At 37.6% G+C, this 21,523-nt stretch overlaps 1 protein-coding gene across 1 annotated transcript in view; it reads right to left on the bottom strand.

The window, feature by feature from the left end:
• The window catches only part of scube3 (signal peptide, CUB domain, EGF-like 3), a 203,535-nt gene that overhangs the window by 56,328 nt on the left and 125,684 nt on the right, over positions 1-21,523 (bottom strand). The window contains exons 5-6 of the mRNA XM_055166159.1: positions 14,533-14,670; positions 7,567-7,683 (exon numbers count right to left, since the gene is read on the bottom strand). Coding sequence (XP_055022134.1) covers positions 7,567-7,683; positions 14,533-14,670 — 255 coding nt within the window. The remainder of the gene's footprint in view (positions 1-7,566; positions 7,684-14,532; positions 14,671-21,523) is intronic.

The following is a 21,523-nucleotide window of genomic DNA, read 5'->3' as shown; positions in this document are numbered from 1 at the left end:
GTGGCAGACCCTTCACCAGAAAAGTTACACAGTGCACCTTCAAGTCTTTCTTTATGTGGTATTGAAGCTATTATACATATATTACATATAAAAGTGTTACCCAATCTTATTTTGTATTTTCTCATTTAGAAAAATGAAGCAGGTCAGTCTAAATTTGTGGACCCATATTTTTGTGTCTGTTTTAAATCCTTTTCAAGGTCAAGGTCAGATGACTTTACTGACAATGTTAAAGGAATAAAGGAAAAAACAACATCACTTGAAACAAACATTGAAACAAAAATTGTGACCAGCTAACCAAAGAAATCTATAGGACTAGTTGAAACTACTGAAATGAACACAAGAGTGAATTGTCATTTTACTCATGTAGTTACTGCCTACAACGATTCCCATTACACTGACCTGACTCATGACACTGGTCTTGATGGTGACATTTCCAGGCAAAAGTGTTACCTTGGAACATGCAGTCATGCAAATAGAAGTACATATGAGTGCTTTGTGCTGGTCAGAGCTGAGCTGTTAGTGGAGCTGAGAGGGTTAGTCTGCAAACAGAGACAAGTGCAGAGCATGAGCACACATACTGAGACTTACTGAGGCATACTGAGACAGTCAAGGACCTGTATGTGTGGACATGTTAGATATTAAACTACAATCCATCTTACAAGTGTAAGTGAACAACTTTTAGAATAAAGTGAAGCAGGTAACTTTGCTATTTCTCTGGTTTCTTTTAAAGTTTTCATTTTCAAAGCCACAGGAAAGCACCTCTTAGAGTGCAGATTTACACATATATGTGTGCAAAGAAAAGGCACTGGCCATTTTGAAACAAGCAAGGAACCTGAACTGACAGTGAGGGCAAAACCACAACAAACATACGATTACCATTCATCTTCTATCGACAGCTTCAGTGAAAATACATGTACCAACCACTGTAGAATATATTCACACTGAGGTACATACTGAATACTAAATATCTATTTGGCTCATACAGAGGCACAAGACCTCTGTCAGGCGATCCAATCCTGCACAGGCCAGAACCAGAGACTGTGGGGTCATGGTGACATGGAGACTGTAAGATAGAATCAGGACCGAGCGTGTCTTATTTACAAAGATACAGTCACACAGAGACACAGAGGCCCACCTGCTGCCCAGGGAACCTGCCGGCCAGAACAACTGCCGAGAGCATCTGCCACTTAGAGCACCTGTCCAGGACACCCGCCCAGAGCACTTGCCTATAGCACCTACCTAGAGCACACAACAAAAGAGCACCTGTAGCCCAAAAGGCACCCACCCAGAGCACCCGCCCAGAGTCCCTGCCCAGAGCACCCGCCCAGAGCACCCGCCCAGAGCACTGGCGGACCACCCTACGAGAGCGTGTTTAGAGCAGAAGCACATGCGTGCAGACACATGTGTTTATGCATGCGCTCTGTGTACTAAGGATGCTCCTTTGCTGCAGTGTTTGGCATGACATAACCTCCTGTTCAGACGAGCTGCCGAGCGTGTCTCCATCTGCCTGTGATTTGTGCATGTTTATGATTTGCCGTGCTAACACGGTGAGCACTTCCACATGAGGAGCGCTGCTGGCGCATTTCTGAACCGGGAACACAGATTTGATGTACAAACAAAAGTAATTGGGCTATGGTAAGTTCAGTCAGAAATGTGCCTTGAAAGTTTGGGGAGATAATCATTGTTTCATTTGTTTGTGTGTTAGCATGTGAGCAGGCAGCGTGTGGCAGCCAGAGGAGTCTGTGCCCAACCTGCTTTGAGTATATTGGAAACAAGAAAGATGGAAATACAACAAATACAAAGAGAGAAGATTTTGTGAGTAAAAATAGAAATGTGCTTCAGCAAGAGGAACTACATCTACTACAACTATTACTACTTATATTCCTCGTAAAATACACCACAGTGCTGTACAATTACACACTACTAGTAGTAGTAGTAGTAGTACTAGTAGTAGTAATAGTACTACTACTACTAGTAGTACTACTACTAGTAGTAGTAATAGTACTACTACTACTAGTAGTACTACTATAGTAGTAGTAGTAGTAGTAGTAGTAGTAGTAGTTATTAGTAACATTGTAAATGTAACTCTAGTCAGCATTAGACTACTTTATCCTTGAGGTAAATTCCAGCATTACAGTTACATGTACTCTTAATGTTGCCACTCGGGATGGGACACAATATCGTGCCACAAGATCTCATGAGATAACATTGCCACAGGATTGTGCACACATGTGGTTAATGATCATGTTAGATTTTTTTCCTTCTGTTTACATGTGACATAAACAAAACGCTGGTGCTGGTGAGATACACCTCTTGAAATGCTGCACTTTCAAAAAGCAATGCTACAGTGACAGAATCAGAATTTGTTACAGCTTTACAAAGATGAGTGGGATGGAGTCTTATCCTGTCTCCATGATTCCAGAGGGCGTGATTGACAGGCGGATTAACCAATTAGTATGGTCCATTCCCGTAAAAACAAATATGGTGGCTTGCATGTAAAAAAGGGAAACAAACAACATAGAAGAACTGAGAAACAGTGCAGATTTCTGCAGAATCAACAACCAGAGCACTAAACTGTTATTTATCTCAGGTAAGATAAGATATATATTTTGTTCTGGATGTCACGAGAATTTTATGAGATGTCTTCCACATTTGAGAGACACATGCTACAAATTAGCAGCTGTGGTTTCACCGTCCCTTGTTAGGACAGAGGTTTTACACACTCCATGATCTGATTCCAGACTGGATTTGAACAGAATATCGAAGGTATATCTGGTCAGGAAAGCTCTTAATTGCTACCAACTTTGCCAGTGAGATCAAAACTTACTTAAATTACTTAAAGCATTAAAAAGTTAAATATTACATCACCAGTCCTCTCTTTACAGGAGTCCAATAATGTGTTAACAGGGGAACAGAAAACCTCCAAAAGCGGACAGAGGAATCACAAAGAAGTGAGCAATGTGGTCCTTCGTGTATGTGCTGAATACACTATAGGCATGACTGCATCACTATCATTGCATTAAAGACTGTCCTTTGAGTGTGTACTGTTGCCATGGAAACCTCTACATTTTATCTGGCATGTTTGAATGCTTGACTTCATAGGTATTCGCCGCTGTGTGCCTTTTTACTGTGCATTAAATGACATGGCACTGAAAATATGCACTGGAGGATGCACACATTATTCAAATAAGATTAAGCAGGAGGAAGGAATGCACTGAGTCCTTTGAATGCACTGAGAAGATGACAAACTGGCATTTCCTGTGATGATGTTTGACACTATAGAGTTGTTGAATGTGATTATGAGTCCATACTGAATGCGGCTTCAAGTTCCACAGCAGATATTTTGGACTTCTTGAACTCCAAATCCGCCTTTATGCTCAATAGTATCAATGGTTATGATGTTTGTTTATTTTTCCCCCACCAACCACATTTTTGTATGCATATATTTGAAGAGAGAGCAAATAAAGATATGTCAGTTTTGAAAAACTACCCAAAAATATGTTTTTCTTTTTGCTACCATCTTCTACATGTATTATTTACAATGAATATAATATTTAGTGGGTTAAAGAGTGATGGAATAATATTTTGATAGTAGCAAAATGCATTTAGCTTTTGAAAACAATGACTTTTTAAAATTCCACTTATGCTTTTGCAAATGAACTCTTTGTATTTGAATTCAAAAGCACAGTGAATGGTAATGCATATATATTTAAAAAAAACAACAACATCTAGATATGTTTTGGTATATCAGTAAAGACTGTATTTTTGCAATCTGAAAAAAAGTGAACAAATCTGAAAAACTGACTAGAGTATAGTGCAAAATATCATGTTGTATCATGTATGTTCATATTATATGATTGCAGATTTCTGGCAGTGCAGATTTGTGGATAGGCTCAAAGGGAACACTGTATGAGCCTTTAGGGTTGAATTGTAAGCAAGTTTTAACTTTTGTGGTGGATATGCCATACTCTTGTCTACATGGAGATGGAGAGTATTACTGTGCCTTTAATGTTCACCAGTGTGACAAACTTCTTAATCTCAATGGAGACATCACATAACACCACCAGACCAAATTATAAGTCAGATCTGTGAACAGGCGGGTCTGCTATCAGTAAGAACAGTTGTTTTTCAAGACATTATCTAGCTAGGGTAGGGTTAAACTAGCCTGATTCATCAGCTGGTTTCACTTTCACAACCATATGACCTCGCAGCATTAGGATTCATTCGCTCAACAGTAGGCGGGTACTTTTTTATTTAACCAATCGCTGCGATTTTGGTCGTGACGTATGTAATGCGCCGCTAACGAACTAACGGGTACATAAAGCTTTTCCCAACTCTCATAGGAAGAACGGCAATAACATTTTCCCCTTGATAAAATTCACCAAACATTCTCTTTGTTCCTCCTTTAAATCCTCAATTTCGGGAATCGTTGTCAACACAGAATATATGTCTCTTCACTGATTGGCTGGTGCCCGGACTTGCACTTCCGGGGTGCTTGTAAACATTTAGTGTATTCCGATGCCTGACCTAGTAGCTGGAGATAAATTAAATTGAGCGTACACTATAAATTGACAAATGCAAGAAAAATTACATACTGCGGAACATTACAACAATAACATTGCCACAGAGACAGGTAGGTGATGGATCCTTTTCCCAAAAAAAGTCAAATAATTCATACTTTTTCAAAACTTTTCTAACAGTTACAAAAAAGTTTTAATGAATCATGTTGTAAGATATTTGTAAACAACAGTCATGGGCCTCGCTAATGAGCTTTTTGTGCAAAACCCTGTCAGAGATTTGAATACCCTGTAATTTTTGGATCTAGTTAGTGCTTAAACGGTCACTTAAGAGCACTTGTTCTGAGCAGAGGTGCTTAACAAAATCATTTTAGTGTCACTCCATCTGTCAAGGGTACATTTGCCCAGGGTTAGTTTTATTAATTAATTACAGGTTTGGGCCAACTAGCGCTCACTTACATCGACCACAAAGCAGTCTTCGCTCCGCAGAATTAGCCGGCTTCTTAATGTTGGCACGACAAGGCTGCAATTGCGCATTCAGGAGAAGAAGAAAAAACTCCAGGGGCAAAGAACATATAATTTGGTTGTGGGTTGCTGTGCGGCGTGCCCTGGCGTGGTGGGGGACATGGATAATGAAAGGTTGGCTGACCAGAGTAGCCCAGGTCTGGTTTTCCTCAGGCCTGTGCTAATAAAGTTCATCAAAAACACTGCACTAATCAGCTATACTCTAACAACCAGCCTTCAAAGCTAACAGCCACTGAAACCAAATAGCTATTTCCTCTTAAAACTACTTCTGAAAATGCTGACAAGTCTTTGAAAACATTTTAAGATATGTTTACAAATGTGCAAAGCGTGTTCTAACCGTAAAACAGCCAACTTTACTTTTAAATCGTGTCATAAGATTGTAGTCTATGGAAGATAATTTATTTAATCTGATTTTGAATTCTAAATGCCATTGAATTTGTCCCTTTGAATGTTTTTACTCTGAAAAATCATGTTTGAATTATTTTTATTTGCTGAGATTTTAAGTGTATGTTTTCAAACTGTTTGAATGCTGACTGTTGAATATGAGGGCTTGAATATATTGGTGCTGAATATTTAAAAGGTGATTTTTTAAATTTTGAATTTTAGAGTGTAAAATTCGCAGTGAAAAAAATTTGCAGGAAAGATCCAAAATGTCAAGGTCAAAGCAATCGATCCAAAGTGATTCAATCTAACTTAGTAACGAGCGATAATTCTGACCAACCACTCTGATTGGTCATAATTATCCTCATCAAAACCTCATCTTTTTTATTTTTTAGGTGTAAACCCCGCCCACAGATGAGAACGGCCAATAGGAAATAACTTCTGTGCTCCTTCCTCACTTATGATCAATTGCTTTTGCCTTGGGATCTTGGACTTTTGTTGTGAAAATGTTCACTGCAAATTTTACACTCTGAATTTTAACTTTTGAATTTGAGGGCTTGAAAATATCTGTTCTGAATATTTAAAAGGTGAAGTTTTTGTTTTGAATTTGAAATATTTAAAATACTTAATACTAAAAATTTCAGCAACTAAAATCCAGAATAAAATTAATTAAATTCTTTTTTCAGATTTAAAAAATTCAAAATGAGAAAAAATTTCAGTGAGATTTAAAATTCTAAATCTGATGGAACAAATTGTCTTCCATAGTAGTCTCCTTTATTTTGTTTAATTTATGCATGTTTCAATAATCTGGAATATGTAGTTTGTTATTATGTCCTTTCTAATTGTTTTTATGTTGCACATTGTAATCCATGAAGCTCCTTTCTGTTTTTAAAGTCCATACAACACCTTGAAAAGACACTGGAATTGCATTTTTTGCTTTGGTCAGTTGAATTATCATCAATGCCGTTACCCTCTATTGGTGTTTTATTTTTACTCAACTTTGTGTTTATAGGCAACGTTTTGTGGACATCTGACCATTCAAAAGACATAACATTTTGTTTTTATTGTTAATTGTTATGGCCACAGTATTGATTTAATTGACAAATTCCATGCCAACTTGGACTTTGAGGTATTTCCAAAGCAGATACACTACTTTAACCCGGTTATATAACGAGAAATACCAAGACCAAGGTGACAAATGTAGTTAAAAAAACTGCAAATGTGTACTAAAGAACCTCAGTGCTACAATAATATGACTAAACTAATGACTTGCATTTCATCACTCTTCATCTGTTTTGCCGTGTTACCTGATATGTACAATTGCAGCTAACATGTTTTTGAGCAAATAGCATTTCAGCTCTGTAAAAATTGTGTTGTAACTGTAATAATTTTTCATAACAAATTGATTCAGGGGAAACCAGGAGTCCAATCCATTGCCGTATTTGTTTAGCTAACACTATTGTTGTAATGAAATGTCGATGTCATTCTGCATGGCTAAGCATAGTAACATTTATTTGGTGCCTCTGGGTTCTCTGTCATGGTAGACTGCCTTTCACCAATACTTACTACTAGTACTGGAGTAGCTCAATGATTCCTCACTCAACTTAATTCAACGTGGACACATGAAAAATGCCAAAGGAAGGTTAGGTCAGGTGTGCGAGTTATATGTTTGCATGTGCACGTGCATGTGAATGTGTGCACGTGCATGTGAATATGTTGGGTGGAGAGAGAGGAAGAGCAGAAGGGAGGAAGAGGAGGAAGGAGAGAGGCCAAAGCAGAGGTTACAAAGCAGCAGCGGCAGAGTGTTGAGCCTTTTGTCCTTCCATGTCACAGGTCAAAACTACTGTTAACCCTGAATTTCCAGTAAACCAAAAGTAAAGAAAAAACCTGAAAGTGGGTAACTTAAATGCATAAAATTAAAATCTAAATTGATAAGTAAATCTTTGTGTCACATCTTTAGAAACACATGGTTCTTAATTGTAATCTAACAGCACTTCTGTCAATTACAGCAGGCTACAATTCAAATAAATTAGTAATTGTAAAAAAAATTAAAATAAAATAAAGTCAGATTTAAACAATGTACAACACCCAACATGTCTATACTTGTCTCGTACAAAAATAGATCATTATGAGGCTGACCCACCTACACAAGTCTTTCCATCGCTGTGCAGGACAAACTTCATGTGGCACGAGCACTTGGGCCCGTGGTCCGTCTCCTCACAGATGTGCTGACAGCCGCCGTTTCCATAGTTACACGTCACTAACAAAAGGACAAATATAGATTCAGGAGTTAGAACAGTGAGAAACAGTGGGGCTGAAATACCGCTAAGGTCCCCACATTCAATTCAAGCAACTAGTAACGGGGTTTAAGAAGACACACTATGAGTCATTCTGATTCAAAGATTTGGGATGCTGAGGTTACAAAAATGTAACTATACTCTCTTTTTTGTGTTTTATTTGTGTATTTTGTATATTTAAGTAGGGGTGTAACGATACATGTATTTGTGCCAAACTGTTTTGGTATGGGACGATCGGATTGGTGCGCAGCTTTGCATGAGTGAGTTCGCGCAATTTGTGTGTGTTTACATTCCGCCACTACATGTACAGCTACACCGAAGGCTCGGCTCTTTAATATTCACGAGGGAACTTGTCCATAATTGGGGTGACAGTGTTTCCCGCAGCGTTTTATAGTTAGGGTGGCCGCCTTGACAACAATCACCCACGCCTTGACAACGTCCTTCTGAACCACGGGAATCCTCGTAAAACTACGGTCGTCGTGCTTCTTTCCTCTTTCCAGAAAATGTGGACAAGTTGTTTTTTCTGGCACAAAATATGAAGATTGAGTAAAACTTCATGCTGGAACTGTCCGTGCTGTGCTTTAAGTTTTGAAGTATTGTTTACTGTTTACAAGGAATACATTTTTTATAATATTTCATACATTTGTTGCTTCTCTGAGAATATTTTTATATAACTTATTTTATTTATTTCTATTTTATTTTTCTGTTTGTATAATGTTAAAATAAATTGCTGGTTTAATAAAAACACAAGTAAACAACAAGCAAATGGTTTTTGATTTTGTTCCCGTACTGTACTGAAAATGAACCAAACCATGACCTCAAAACCGAAATACGTACCAAACCGTGATTTTTGTGTACTGTTACTGTGATAGGTTAGAATGGTACTATATGCCCCTAACGCTATGCTCTGTGCCTAGTTAGTGATGTAATTCATATGAGATTTCATGTTTAGAATTTAAAAACAGTAAAAAGGTTTGCAACAAATATGAATTTAAATAAGCCTTAAAACTGTTAAATATAGTTAAAAGTTTACTAAAATGTTCAATCTATTTCATTTTTCAGTAGCATTCCTGTAATTTCATTCAAGGACACTGTAATCATATCTGTGATCGACTGCTGAGCCTGGGATCCTTTGTTTCAGTGATTGGTAATGCCTTCACCCACCACTTGGGGAATTTCGCGCTCTTTCTTCTCATTGTATTAAACTTCTGCATGAGAGAAGCAGCACAAAATCACTTCAGTGGTTCTTCTATTTACAGGTGGGGTTTACCAAATGCTTTACTTTTATTATATGTACATTGTTAAAAGAGTTATCTGTAGTTGAATGTAAAATGAGGCTAGGATAAAATATAAATAAAATCAGCTGTTTTGGGTTTTTTTTACGTTGTGGACTCTACTCCGCCATCTTGTGTCCGCACAAGTTTATGAGCCACATGTAACATACTGTTGATAATGTTCATATTTCATTGTGTTAAACTTCTGCATGAGAGAAGCAGCACAAAATAACTTTAGTGGTTCTTCTATTTACAGGAGTACAATACAACATTCCCCAGTTACAGAGGTACAACATTACACCCCTATATTTAAGTAATCTTCTAATGCTTGTTTTTCATGTTTTTAATGACTTGTTTGAATCATTTTTGTTATCATTTCACTATTATCTGTGCTGCTAAATAGTCTTTCCAACAGGCTTCACTCCACACTTTTGCCAGTAGAGGGAGACAGAGATCTAATCCAAGAAAGGAAAAAATAAGAGGCTCCCGTACAGGCTGAGGTGCAAAAATTACTGCTGAAAAGACACTGCACACATTACTATAGGTGCTATACAACCCATTTTGTGTTTAATTATAGGCCCTGTGTGTCTGATGGCTTAAATACAAAGTGGTTCAAAGACTAAATTGGAAAACAGTCATCAAGATGATATAATTCCAGGCGCCTTGCCATACCAGTAACACATTTTATCTAAACTGAAAACCTATTTAGAAAGTATACCCCAGAGCCTAAGGTAATTTACATGTAATTAAAATGGTGAAATCATGCAATGCAATTTCTTGTACAGATTTGTATTTTGAATTTATTCTGTGTATTTTCTCTACGCCTTGGTAACATAATTTCAATGTATTTTAATGCAGTATCAACAGATCAGCTTTGCGTTTTTACAATACTCTCATATATTTTAAGCAACAAAACAAGCTGCAACCTATGTGCCTCTCCCCATGACAACCTCAGCCATTTTGTGTGTGAAATTCTTGCTCCACTTTTCCAGGTGACCTAAATAAAAATCTGCCCACCCATCCTTCTCAACCTGCATTTAGGATTACACCATAATCAACACCTTTGTGGTTTAAGTCAATACAAACAGACTTCTAAGGTCTCCCATCTTCTCATATTCTAATCCCAAATCCTGCTCTTGCGTTCAAGTGTGAATCTGCTAATCTGTGAGTGATGAAAGATGGATGCAAGGGGGGTGACGGTGGTTTTAACCTTAACACTTTTAACACACCTGTGATGACAGAGGGAACGCTGTAAACGCCGTTCTGTCTGCTCCCTGCCACCCCCCACGGTCTCTGGCCTTTTACTGGGCTATAACTGGGATGGCAATACACAAGAGCAATCATTACTAAGAGTTGAAGTACTGAGACTAAAAACAGAGTGGTCCTGATCTAAAGTATTATTATTTTGTTATTCTCATGTTACTCTGGTCAAATGATTTTCTACCACATGAACCCATAACATTTTAAACCCACCATCTGTCCAGTCTTCTGGTCATTGCCCTGATGAAGACAAAACACATTGGCTGTCCATGCTGTAATAAAGGACTTTTAATAATTCATACTACAGAGTGCCTCAGACATCACATCTTCTTGGTAACATTGGTAAGTCCATTGTATTCGGTTTTTAAAATATCTTTTGGCCACATCCGTGCAGAGCACCTGTAGATGACTCTCTTGACCCACTAATGCAGGGGTCTCCAACCTTTTTCCTCCGGTGCACTACCTTTACAAAACAAACATGCCAGAGAGCTACTAGTTTTAGCATTCACAAGAAATTTAGTATATAACAGAGCCACACTTCAGATGAAGTACAGTTGGATTAGTCTGACCAAACGTCCCTATTTACCCGGGACAGTCCCAGTTTTGAGCCCTGTGTCCCCTGTCCCTGCAGATTTATCCAGTGATTTTTCCCAATTTTATACAAGAAATGTCCCTCATGTCCCTGTTTTTGATCAATCTGATCCCTGCCAACAGTAAAGAGAGGCAGAAATTGTCATTTGTTTAGGTAATGACACGTACAACGGTAAAAGGCACTGAATTAATCAAATGTTACTTATGCAGCAAAATATGATTATTCAGAAATCCTTTGCTGAGCTACTTAGAAGGGGGTGGAGAGCTACTGGTAGCTCCCGAGCTACAGGTTGGAGACCCCTGCACTAATGCAATCATTTCTATTATTCTGTGTTGGAAATGATGATTGTTTAAAAAAGAGCATTTTTATTTAAATTTTTGTAATGGAATTGGTATAAAGTATCCAGTCTAAAACTATATTCATATTTATATTTTATTTTTATTCAATCAAGATTCGGTCCTTGTGGTTTGGAGAAGAGTTCAGACTTTTGTGTCAACAGATTTAACCAAAATAACATCACGTGTTGATGTTGCGATATACTAAGTGTGTAACGATATCCAAGTCTCACAACATGATATCGTCACGGTATAAACCTCACGGTACAATATTTATTGCAATATGTTGGGGAGGCTCACGATGTAACAATATCCAAATATCCCGGTACGATATTTTCACAACACAGTATGATATTTATTGTGATATTTTGTGGAGGTGAACAAAACTGTGAATATGCTACTTTTTCCTCTTAAATTGCCTTGACAAGAGTTAATCCAAAGAACTAAGACTTAAAAGTGCATAGAACTGTTATATCTATTATCTATAATAGTCTACACTGAAATGAAGCAAAGGATCATGGTCTATGTAGTTCCCTCTGTGTTTTCTTTTTTTTTTTTTAAAGCTATTGCTGCACCATAACTCTTAGTTTAAGCAAAGACACTCGATATATTGTGATGATCCACAATATTATTGTGAGAACTTTGAAGACACCATATCACGATATTTCGGTTATTGTTACTTCCCTAAGATATACGTGTTTAATGTTATACTGTGGAACATTCCAGGCAAAGGAATAACAGACAAGGAGGTGGCAGACCCATCACCAGAAAAGTTACATATCATGCAACTTTAAAGTCTTTTTGATTATGTTCAGGTAACCATTTGTTTTAAATAAGACAGAATAAAATATAAAATTGAAACTCCTAATTTATATAAAGGGATTTTTTGCAATATAGGTCAGCTCTTTCTTAATATTAAATAGAGTTTAAATCTTTATATTGTGACAACAGTAGTCCACGCCATCCTGTCTGCTCCGTACCATCCGTGTGGCTCTCTGGCCTTTTCCTGGGCTGTCACAGAAACACTAAAGAATAACACCTCTCAGTCCTTATCCAAACACCACCACATCCCCCGTCAGTCCAGCCCCAGCTCCGACAGGGGGATCGCAGTCGCTCGGCAACAGGAAGCATGCCCTGTCCATCACTGCTCTCCCCTCTGGCTCACCCCCGGCCCACACGGCACAGAGCAAGGAGGAAACTATGAGGTCTGAGGCGATAAACATGTTTTTAGAGGACCATTACAGGAATTATGTAAGGTAAGTTAGAGGCAAAGAGCTGTGACAGGAAAATATGCTAAACTGTTTGCACAAAATTAGATCTCAATTTGATTAAAATTTTATGAATTGGACAGTTTTTTTTCTAACAATGAAAACAATATTTACAAAGATGTGATGAAATTAAGAAGATTTAATTGAATTTTTTTGGAAGAGACTAAATGCTAAATCGTTGCCTGGATGAAGCCTGATGCCTGATGAGCTATGTAAATTGAGAATCAGTGAATCGTTTAGGTTTAAACCAGATCCAATCCAAGATCAGCTCAAGGTGAGTGTAAAGCACAAATAGTCCTAGATCTGAACCAAGACTAATCCATGTCCAAATCAGGATTGTAATTCAGGACTAAACCAGAACTGAAAATACTCTAAACCTGAATCAACAAAGCTCAAGTTAATCAATGTTTCACTGGATCTGACCATGACGAAAACAACAATAATAAGGGATTTTACAAAAGAGAAAACACATTCTATCAAGGTTTAAAGTTAGAACAAATTTGGGATCCTAAGTGTAAATTTGCAGACCATGAAATACATGAAATACTGGTACATCGAGTTGCTCTTGCTCTTTCTACACCAGCACATTTATACAGAGAGTATCTGAGAGAGTCCATAGCCTGCTTTAAACCTGTTGAAAGCCATTTGTGTAGCTATTCATTATTCATCAGGTCAGACACGAGCACCTTTTCACGAGGCGCCAAGAAATCCTTCCCGCAATGAGGTTTTCCTTGTTCCCTTTCTCCATTCTCCCCGCTCTCTTCTTCTCTTCTGCACTCACTCCCCTCTCTTCCCTCTCTTTTTCCTTATCACTCTCTCAGTTCCATTACTTCCACTCGTTCTCTTCCTTAAAGGTCCTATATTACACAAAATATATTATATCTTTCTGTCCCGCTTTCCTCTCTCTACCACTCATTCCCATTCTCATTCCTCCATCCCCTTTTTTCCACCTTATTAGCTCTCTACTTCTCTCTCAACTCCCCCTCTTTACACTGCAAAAGGTAAAATCTTGCCAAGTTAAAATGACTTAACTTAAGAAAAACTTGATTCAAGTAGTTTTGAGCATAATTTTGACTAGTACAATTACCAAAAGAATAAACCTTTTCATACTTAAAATAAGAAAGTACATCTTGCTATACTAAAGACACACACAAAAAATCTTTGCATTTTAAGGGCCCATATTAAGCAATTTCCTGATCTATGTTATAATGTTGTTTCCTCATCACAGACATACTTGCAGTTTTGTTTTGTATCATTCACACTTTAACACACTAATTCTGCATATTTAGACGACCTCATGATGTTATGTGGTAATACAGGGAGGGCTCCACCGTGTTTTTAAACTTCATACACTTTCACTAAAATCATTTGTATAATTTTAGCCTCAGAATTGCCTATCTCTGCTGAACTAAAGGTAAAAGAGTTTGAATTTTGGAGATGTAAATAGACGAAGGATTACTCAAACATGAGAGAATGAAAGAAAACACAACTGCAGATATGTTTTTGAGGAGGTAACAATATTCTAACATGGCTTAAAAATCCGTGTATCATTCATTCCTCGTTTTTCAAAATAAAACCAAAAATAAGAAAACTAAACAAAAACAAAAAACTATTTTCTTCATTAGTTGTCTCCAAAACCAAAATTAAAAAAACAGATAAATATTCATTTTTTTCAGTTTTTCGATTTTGTGTTTAAATGAATAATGGAAAAAACTTTTCCGAAACTGTTATTTTTTCATTTTCTTATTTTAGGTTTTATATTGAAAAACAAATGAATGAATGATACACAAATTCTTAAAGCTCACAAGAATTAATTTTCTGTAATATAGGACCTTTAAAATAAGTTTGGCTTTAATCAAGAAGAAAATACTTTCCAAAAAAATACTCTCCAAATTTTATACTTTTATAAATTTTATTTTACACTCAAAACAATTTCACTTTTTGCAGTGTACTTTTATCTCACTGTGTTTCCTTCCTCCTCTCCTCCTCTCCCTCCCTCCCTCTGTCTCACACACACACACACACACTCTCTCTCACACACACAGGGGAATCACAGAGCTCTCTCCTGGCTGGGGGGACTCACATTTGCAGTCCTTCATGTTCCGGGTGAGCTGGAATCCAGGTCGGCACTCGCAGGAAATGCCGCCCTTCTGCGTCTCTCGGCAAATGTGCGCGCAGCCGTGGTTCTTGTCCATGCACGTGGGGCCCTCCTTTGAGCCATCTATGACACACACACAATACACACATCAGGACACATCTGAATAATGCAATGATACATGCAGAAAATGGTGGCGGGTGATAATGACAGAGATTAAAGGGGCTGTACATGATTTATTAAAGTTCCCACATTACAAAAAATTCATTCTTCTGAGATTTAAGCCATGTTATAAGGCAGTTAAACATACCTAGAGTGTTTTGTGTTTTGTTTCCTTCACACATGTTGGAGTAACCCTTTCTGATTAGTCTGCCTTTATCTTCAAAGCTCAAAATGTTCTGTTCCACCTTGTGATATCATGTAATGGTAGTTTTCAAGTTAACAGCTACCTTTAACCTTTTGTTCAGTACAGATGGGCAATTCCAGTCCTGAAATTATCCAAATGATTCTGAAGGTGTATGGAGTTTAAATACACAGATAACTTCGTAGGACAGAGTGTTTTCTGTTTGAGAGTAGAATATAAAGGATTTTTTAAATTTTTAATTTATTTATTTTTTTCAAAATGTGTGAATGAAACAAAACACACTCCAGGTATGTTTTTGATGACGAAACATTGTAACATATGGATAATTTCAGCTCTGAAAGGTAAAACAAAAGGTAAAAGGTAGCTGTTAACTTGAAAACTATCACTTCATGACATCACATGGTGGAACAAAATATTACGTGCTTTGAAAATATAGACACACTAATCAAAGAGTTACTCCAACATGTGTGAATGAATCAAAGGTATGTTTTTGTGAAGGTAACATTATAACATGGTTTAAAACTCACAAGACTCAATTTGTCTGATATAGATCCTTTAATGTAATTGAATAAAATTAGGTATTATTAAGGCATTATTATGAATTATGTAACTATTATTACCATTATGATAAAGTCTTACCAATCTGTTTTGTTTTAGTAAAAGTATATTGTAAAAACAGCTCTTATGGTCCAAATAAAAACATTGTCTGCTTATAAAATGTTTTATGCATACCTCAGTATAGAGTCTGTAATTATAAGTAACCTTCTTACAAAAATACAGAAATATATTGAATGCATCTTGTTGTTTGGGAGGAAGGGAAAGCTAGGTCACTTATCGTCTGTATAATAAAGCAAAGTTTGTATTATTCATCAACAGATTGGTGTTGATTTCTATATATTAAAAAAACAAAAAACAAGAAGACTTCCTGGTGAAATTTTGTTCCCATATTTGATATTATACATTTGTTTTAAAACAATAACAACAACATGAATATTATTTTCTTTGCATAATGCTCCATGTGCAAAAGGAAGATTTTAGGATCTATTTTGCCATGATTTCTTTTAAAGGTCCTATATTACACAAAATTGACTCTTCTGAGCTTTTAGCTATGTTACAATGGTGTTACCTCGTCAAAAACATCCATGGAGTTGTGTTTTGTTTCATTCACACATGGGCTTGTGTGATAAACAGGTGTGAATTAAAAAAAAAAACACACACACACACAAAACACAACTCCATGTATGTTTGTGATCAGGAAACAACATTATAAGTAGGGCTGGGTATCATTCCAACGTAGCTGATACAATACATATCTCGATACATAGGCCACGATACGATACATATCTCGATACATAGGCCACGATATGAAACATATACATAGGCCACGATACAATACATATCTTGATAAAGTGAGCTTACAATTTGATATGATTCAATGTGATATATTTCAATTCGATTCGATACAGTTCAATAAAAAATAATGGCTAAATCATGGCTGTGATACTGAAAGTCTTTGTTAAACTACTTCTTGTGCAAAGTTCATATAAAACACACTTATTTTAATCATCACAACAGTGAAAATGTCAAAAGTGTCACATAAACAAGTTTTCTTCCTCTGCACAAGCAACAAAACTGTAATGCTGTAACTCAATAATTTAGTAAAAAAAATACTTTGGGCAATATATCGATACTGTATCATCACATTAAATGATTCGATATGTTGATATTTCAATATTTTTGCACACCCCTAATTATAACACAGATGATACACATAATATAGGCCCTTTAAAACTGTGCATATGTGTATGAAACAAATCTAAAACACATCTGCATCAAGGTTAGAAATCATCAAAATTGTAAAACAAAAAATGCTAACACCAAAAATCGACATCCCCAGTGCTGAGATTTGAGCGCGTGCAAGGACATGTCTGAATATTTAAAATGTGCAAGCAGAGGATAAAACCACAGCAGGAGACAATATAAGAACTGTAATTTTAATTGAAGGTAATCCCCATAAAGAGGGGAAAGGCGCTGCAAAATGAAGCTGGTGCACAGCCAAGTGAGTTCAAAAGGTATGCAATAAAAGCAGAGTTTACACAGCGTCTTAATGTCTGACTATTAAGGAGACTGACAGAGCAAATGCAAATCAGCATGCCCAGATATGGCACGAATCATTACGTAGTGATAGTGGTAAGCACCCACCTCACTGTAATTATGGTTGTTTCTTGTATCAACGTAAACATGCACAGTAGGCTCATTTTTAGTTAAGTACTCAAGTATACGCTCTAAAACTAGCTCAAAATATGGCGAAATGTTGCCAACATTATTAGGTTCAAATCAAACTGGGGGTCTTCTACATGTATCTATATGGTGTAATGTTCCGCAGTTACCATGGAGACATAATATACACATTAGCAAAAACTGTCAAAAAGATTGTCTGAAAATACAAAATGGTCCTCTGTGGAGAGTGTTTGATTTTCTACAAAAAGGTGAGAGTGACCAACTGAAAAACTGTTAATGCTAGCTCGCTTGTGCGCTTGTGACTATAATGTTATTTCAGAGGGACTTGTTTGGACTTATACTTAAACAGACTTTACTGACCCATTGACCCCAAGGGAAATGACTACCCAGACACAGAAGGTACATCACACACACACAGAAAAAAAAAAAAAAAAAAATATATATATATATATATATATATATATATATATATATATATATATATATATATATATATATATATATATATATATATATATATATATATATATATATATATATATATATATATATATACATACATATATATATAGTACATATATATATACAAACAGCTACAGATTGATATTAATAAGACATAAATTGTATAAATGTATGTAAAGTAAGTAAAAGACAAATATCGTAATATAAATACAGCATGTCACAGTTATATACAAGAGGTCATAAGGAAACAGTGCAAAGATGATATGATTGACATCTTACATAAAGGTGACTTGTTGTACAGTTGTATGGAGTATTGTATGAATATAGTCCTTTATCTCTCACTGTTTGAGTGGAACTGTAGAAGCCTGTTGGAGAATGAGCTTCTCTGTCCCTCTATAGTCTGGTGCAGTGTGTGAGTTGTTGTACAGTTGTAGGGAGTATTATCTGTCCCTCTATAGTCTGGTACAGTGGGTGAGCAGGAGTGTCCATGATGAAGAGCAGTGTGTCCAGTGTCCTCTTGTCCCTCACTGTGACAAATTTGCTCCAGCTCTCAGTCGATCACATGACCAGCTTTACGGATCAGTTTGTCAATGTCCCTTTTACTGGTGCCACTCCCCCAGCAGGCCCGCTGGCCACCACAGACTGGTAGAAGATCTCCAGTAACTTGCTGCACACATTGAAAGACCTGAGCTTTCTCAGGAAGTAGAGTCTACTCATGCCCTTCTTGTGCACAGCATTACTGTTGTCCCTCCAGTCCAGCCTGTTGTTCACCTGGACTCCAAGGTACTTGTAGCAGTCCACTATTTCCACATCATGGTCCTGGATGGTGACGGGCTCCACTGGAGTCCTCTTCCTCCAGAAGTCAATCACCAGTTCCTTGGTCTTGTCAACGTTCAGGAGCAGATGGTTTGCCTGGGACCACTCCACAAACTTTGCAATCAGTGTCCTGTACTCCAACTCCTGACCATCTCTGATACACCCAACTACTGCAGAGTCATCAGAGAACTTCTGCAAGATGGCAGGACCCGATGCTGTACTGGAAATCAGAGGTGTACAGAGTGAACAGAAAAGGAGATAGGACTGTTCCCTGGGGAACTCCTACATTAGTGAGCACAGAAAGGGTGTCCCCCAGTCGCATGTACTAAGCTGACACCCATCCTGAGCAGCGTCTAACTCATCAGAAGGGCTGGATTTTGTTAGAGGCATTGAACAAATCGAAAAACAATAGCCTCACAGAGCCCTTAACACTATCCAAGGTGTGAGTGTGCCTGGTGAAGGAGCTAGATTATTGCATCTTCCACGCCTAAATGGCACTGATAGGCAAATTAATCCAAGGATGTGCCACCAGGAGTCTGAGCTGAGCCAGAACAAGTTTCTCAAACACTTTCATGAATTGAGACATCAAAGCAACTGGTCTGAAGTCATTAAATCCAGATGGGATAGGCTTCTTGGGCACTGGTACAATGCAGGAGGTCTTCCATAGCACCAGTATTCTTTCAATCTTCAGACTCCAGGTGAAGAGAAAGTGCATAATCCCAGTGAGCTGTGCGGCACATAGTTTAACAGCACAAATAAGATCACCTGTTGTAGTTCCAACTAAACCAGCTCTTCCTAAAATAAAGGTCAGATTAAAGTTTAGTAGAGCTTCTCATCACACCCCCAAGGAATGTTGATGGCATCAGCTGCAAAGTATTAATAGAGTGAACCTGTGTCTTATATATCATATTAAATACTGTGTGAATGTGTTGTCTTGAATATTCCACAGTATGGCATTAAACTTGGCCATCTCCTTAGAGACAAGAAAGTGATGTCATGTTTTTCAGTGTTTTTTTCCCAGCAACAAACACATGAACGAACATAACATAGTCAAGTTTAATGCCAGGCTGTGGAATATTCCAGGAAAAGCAAACCCATACCCATAACAAAAGCAGAAAAAGTTACATAATGTACCTTTAACAACTGTTCTTTCATCTCATGTGCGTATAAGATATCGACACACAGCCTTTTGTTCATTTAATTAGTGAGCCAGACAAGCCACAGACAGGCTACACCCCAGTGATTAACACAAGGGCTAAATCTGGCCCAGATCATCCCACTGATTATCATGTACACAGAGTTGGGCTCAGGCAGCAAGTCACCAAAGTAATATATAGTCAAATGTGTCTGTTTGAAAGGTTCACAGGCTAAAACAGGCTTGTGATATGTGCTTCAGACAAGAACATCCCCTGTCTCCAATCTACATCTGGTCTTCACATATTTTTATCATTGCAGGATATAGTTTATTGTCTAAATTTGACCTTTCCCAAATAGCAAAACTACATGATAATATTAAAAACTGTTCATTTGAGTTTGCATTGTATAAACTAAGTTGTTGTCTTTGTGGTATCGAGCCACTTCTTTAATATTGCAATCATGGCCAAACCTCCTTGTCAAAGCCTGATCTTGTCAGATCTCAGAAGCTAAGCCTGGGCCTGGGAAGTTGGGCCTGGTTAGTACTTGGAATGGAAGATCGCTGGGAATACCACGTGCCACAGTGGGGAGGCAGTGTCAAAATCTGTCCTTAGGCAAGACACTTCACCCACATTACCTAGTACAGGGCACTCCAACCTTTTTCCTCCAGCGAGCCACCTTTACAAAACAAAAATATCAGAGAGCTACTCATTTTAGGGGCTGCAAGAAATTAAGAAAGAGGGCAAGCCTTTGGGTAAAGTTAGACACCTAATAAAACCTAAACCATTGTCCATTTATTAGTTGGGCTTCAAAGTTATACATTTATAATTGTAATAGGCATGTAATTATACCATTGTACTGAATACCTAAAATGTGGTTAATTCAGAAATTTCTTGGCGAGCTACTTGGAAGGGGGTGCAGAGCTACAGGTTGTGGAGACCCCTGACCTAGTATGAATGTGGTGTGTAAATGTGTGCTGGTGGTTGGAGGTACCCTGATTGACCAGATGGTTTCAATTCGTAAAAACGTCTGACGTCGCGGTGTTAAAATTCGTTCACTCGATGGTAGGTGGGTACTTTTTATCATTTAAAAAATCACTGCTATTTGACATTATAGATATTATTTAACAGGGCTAACTGGAATATTAAACTTTTCTCAAATCCCGTTCATCAAACATTCTTTATTCCGCCTTTAAATCCTCAATCTCGGGAAGCGTTGACAACACAGAAGATATGATTCTTTGCTGATTGGCTGGTCACCAAACTTGCACTTCCAAGGTTTTTGCGAACTGTCTAGTGTATTCCGATTCCTGATCTAGTCGTTGGAGAGAAATGAAATTGAGCGGAGGAACTAGGTGGCGCCAGCTTGGCTAGATTGGAGGGGCCAGTGACACAGATTGACAGCACTGCTCCTGTCAGTCTTCCCCAGGGCAGCTCTGGCTACAATAATAACTTACCACTGGGTGTGGAGTGAATGAATACTGCACTCTAAAGCACTTTGGGTGTCTTGAAAAGGCGCTATTTAAATCCAATGTTTAGCTAATTAATTAATCAAGCTTTTGAATCATTACTTTCTGGCAACACTTTTCTCGTTCAGCTATTTTCTTCATATAAAAAGGCACCCCGAGATGCCATACTATTGATGTCGAAACAAGGCCACTTAGCTGTAATGCAGCTAAAATACTTGAGAATGATTCTTGTTAAGAAAACCAATGCCAATAAAATGATGGAAATTGTGCAAATAGTTACACCATTAACATTCTTTGTACGACCAATCACTTCAAATCAATACATTCCTCTGCTCTAATAATGACTTTGAGGCTGATATTTGACTTGTGCTGTGAAGCTTCGGACCAGAGCCACCCTCATTAAAAACACATTTTTCTCAATTTTTCTTGTGCAACAGTCGAAGCGGGCAAGCGAGGAGACGGCTCTATTAACGTCTCATCACACCTGCCATGGC

This window comes from Boleophthalmus pectinirostris, unplaced genomic scaffold, assembly GCF_026225935.1.
Source record: "Boleophthalmus pectinirostris isolate CB_2022bp ecotype Guang Dong unplaced genomic scaffold, ASM2622593v1 HiC_scaffold_8, whole genome shotgun sequence".
Classification (NCBI taxonomy): domain Eukaryota; kingdom Metazoa; phylum Chordata; class Actinopteri; order Gobiiformes; family Gobiidae; genus Boleophthalmus; species Boleophthalmus pectinirostris.
The sequence above is the reverse complement of the archived record's forward strand: the minus strand, read 5'-3'. Positions and strand labels throughout refer to the sequence as shown.